The sequence below is a fragment of the Hermetia illucens genome, chromosome 5, assembly GCF_905115235.1.
Source record: "Hermetia illucens chromosome 5, iHerIll2.2.curated.20191125, whole genome shotgun sequence".
Classification (NCBI taxonomy): domain Eukaryota; kingdom Metazoa; phylum Arthropoda; class Insecta; order Diptera; family Stratiomyidae; genus Hermetia; species Hermetia illucens.
This window is the reverse complement of record NC_051853.1, coordinates 104,125,585-104,127,335: the sequence shown is the minus strand read 5'-3', so window position 1 is coordinate 104,127,335 and position 1,751 is coordinate 104,125,585. Positions and strand designations below refer to the sequence as shown.

General features: G+C 43.2%; 1 protein-coding gene across 1 annotated transcript; it reads right to left on the bottom strand.

The window, feature by feature from the left end:
* Positions 1–318: 318 nt before the first annotated feature.
* On the bottom strand, positions 319–1,469 carry LOC119657227 (tRNA (cytosine(38)-C(5))-methyltransferase). Its single transcript, XM_038064040.1, has 2 exons — positions 1,337–1,469; positions 319–1,280 (listed from the first exon to the last, which is right to left on the bottom strand). The coding sequence occupies exons 1-2, from the start codon at positions 1,398–1,400 to the stop codon at positions 325–327; spliced, it is 1,020 nt and encodes a 339-aa protein (XP_037919968.1). The 5' UTR covers positions 1,401–1,469; the 3' UTR covers positions 319–324.
* Positions 1,470–1,751: the final 282 nt, after the last annotated feature.

The following is a 1,751-nucleotide window of genomic DNA, read 5'->3' as shown; positions in this document are numbered from 1 at the left end:
ATCCACTCGAATGGAATTTAACTGGGTGAAAATGAGAGGAAGCGCAGTAAGCAATACGCTACTGTATATATAATCAAGGTCGTCACATCCACAATGAGTAAATGCAGAGCTAGGAACCAATTTGAACTGCCTACATTACCTAAAAACGGAAATCCTCAAAAGTAATTTTGAACAATTTTCATTCCTACGAAACCCCTATTCAATGGTTTTGTTCTCAGCTACTATTCTAGAAAAACACCGTGGTCACTTCATATATTAATCACATACAAGAACCAAATATAACAGTTCCCCAGGGAAAGAAACTATCCTCAGTTAACTTCTACATCAAAGACACAATAACTTTATTAATTCGCTTACAACTAAAACGTTTATACTATTTCCTAGGAGCCTATATCGTTGGCGATCAGTTGTTTCTCCAGGAAAACTGAAATCTGCGGGAAAACTCATCAGCCGTGCAACTTCGCTGGGTGTGAAATATCTCAACTTCAACGATCTCAACAATTTCAAATATTCGACGTTATCTGGTCTGACTTCTTTCGCTTTTCCGAACACTTCAGAAACAACTGAAGCAGATTCTGGCGTGAAAACCGACCCAGTGCCTTCACAGTAGTGCACATAGGCCTTGGTGAAACACATAGTATTCGTGTCTTCCGAAGTAACAATGTCTAGCAGCCAAGCGCGTTTCAGCAAGGTGTCGTCCTTTATCAAATAAGCCTCCAGCAAACTGCCGTCGACCTCCAGAATACGTTGGACAGGGAAAGGTTCTAAGCTAGTAGCTCGACATTCCTCGGGAAGTTCCATACTGATCTGGTCCTTCTGTAGGAAACTGAATGGTCTCGACCGCCTGGCGATGCAGAAATATCGGTGCCGCGTGTTAGGAACCCCCAACTGGGTCGGTGACACTATGAATTCCCGGTAGTCAAATCCGCTTGAATTGAGGCACTGAATATACATGTCGTGAGCGCGGGACTTTTCAAATCCCCTGACATTCTCCATCAAAATTTTGTCGACTGTGGTCAAATCACCAACCACGTCGGAAAGATGTTTAAGAGCATCCGAGCGGTAGTCGTCCACGTCTCTCTGGTTCCCTACACGTGTGAATGGTTGGCATGGTGGCGACATCAGGATTGTGTTTACGTCCAACTTATTGATAGCACGAGGAGTCAATTTCTGTACATTATTATTTAGGAGGCGAGTTTCAGGAAAGTTGTGAGTATACACTACGTTCGCTACGGTGTTTATGTCGACAGCCGCCACGACTGTACCGGGAATCTGACTGGCTGGAAAGGCAAGAGATGATTAGATAAAGCCCAGAGCGCTGTTTACTGCATATTACTCCTTAAAGCGTAATGCATTCCGCCTATGCCACTGAATAATTCCAGAACTCGTAGTTCCTCCATACTTTTAAATCCCAGGAACCTGCCAAATGTTTGTAATCAAAAGTCTGACAGTTCCTCGGCACATGTTTGCTATAAGTCAGCTGATTGGATGTGGTGGAAAACAGGATGGTGAAAAACAAGAGCTTACAGTATGCACATCAAAATGTTGTGTCCTGGTGATACCAACATTTCCAAACGGATGCCTTTACCTATTACTTTAGAGAAAAAGGTATCTCTCATTTTAAGGTTTTATGTACCGAAATCTATGAGCAATACAATGACCGTCAAGTTCTGGATAAAAATCGTCTCAGTAGGTTACGGTGGGCGGGTCACTTAATCCGTATGGATGAGGATGATCCAGCTCGGAAAGTC

Coding starts and splice junctions, on each gene's coding strand:
- LOC119657227 (XM_038064040.1), bottom strand. CDS start 1,400: ATGGAGGAACTACGAGTTCTGGAATTATTCAGTGGCATAGGCGGAATG. Junction 1,281..1,336: donor AATGCATTACGCTTTAAGGA/GTAATATGCAGT, acceptor TTGCCTTTCCAG/CCAGTCAGATTCCCGGTACA.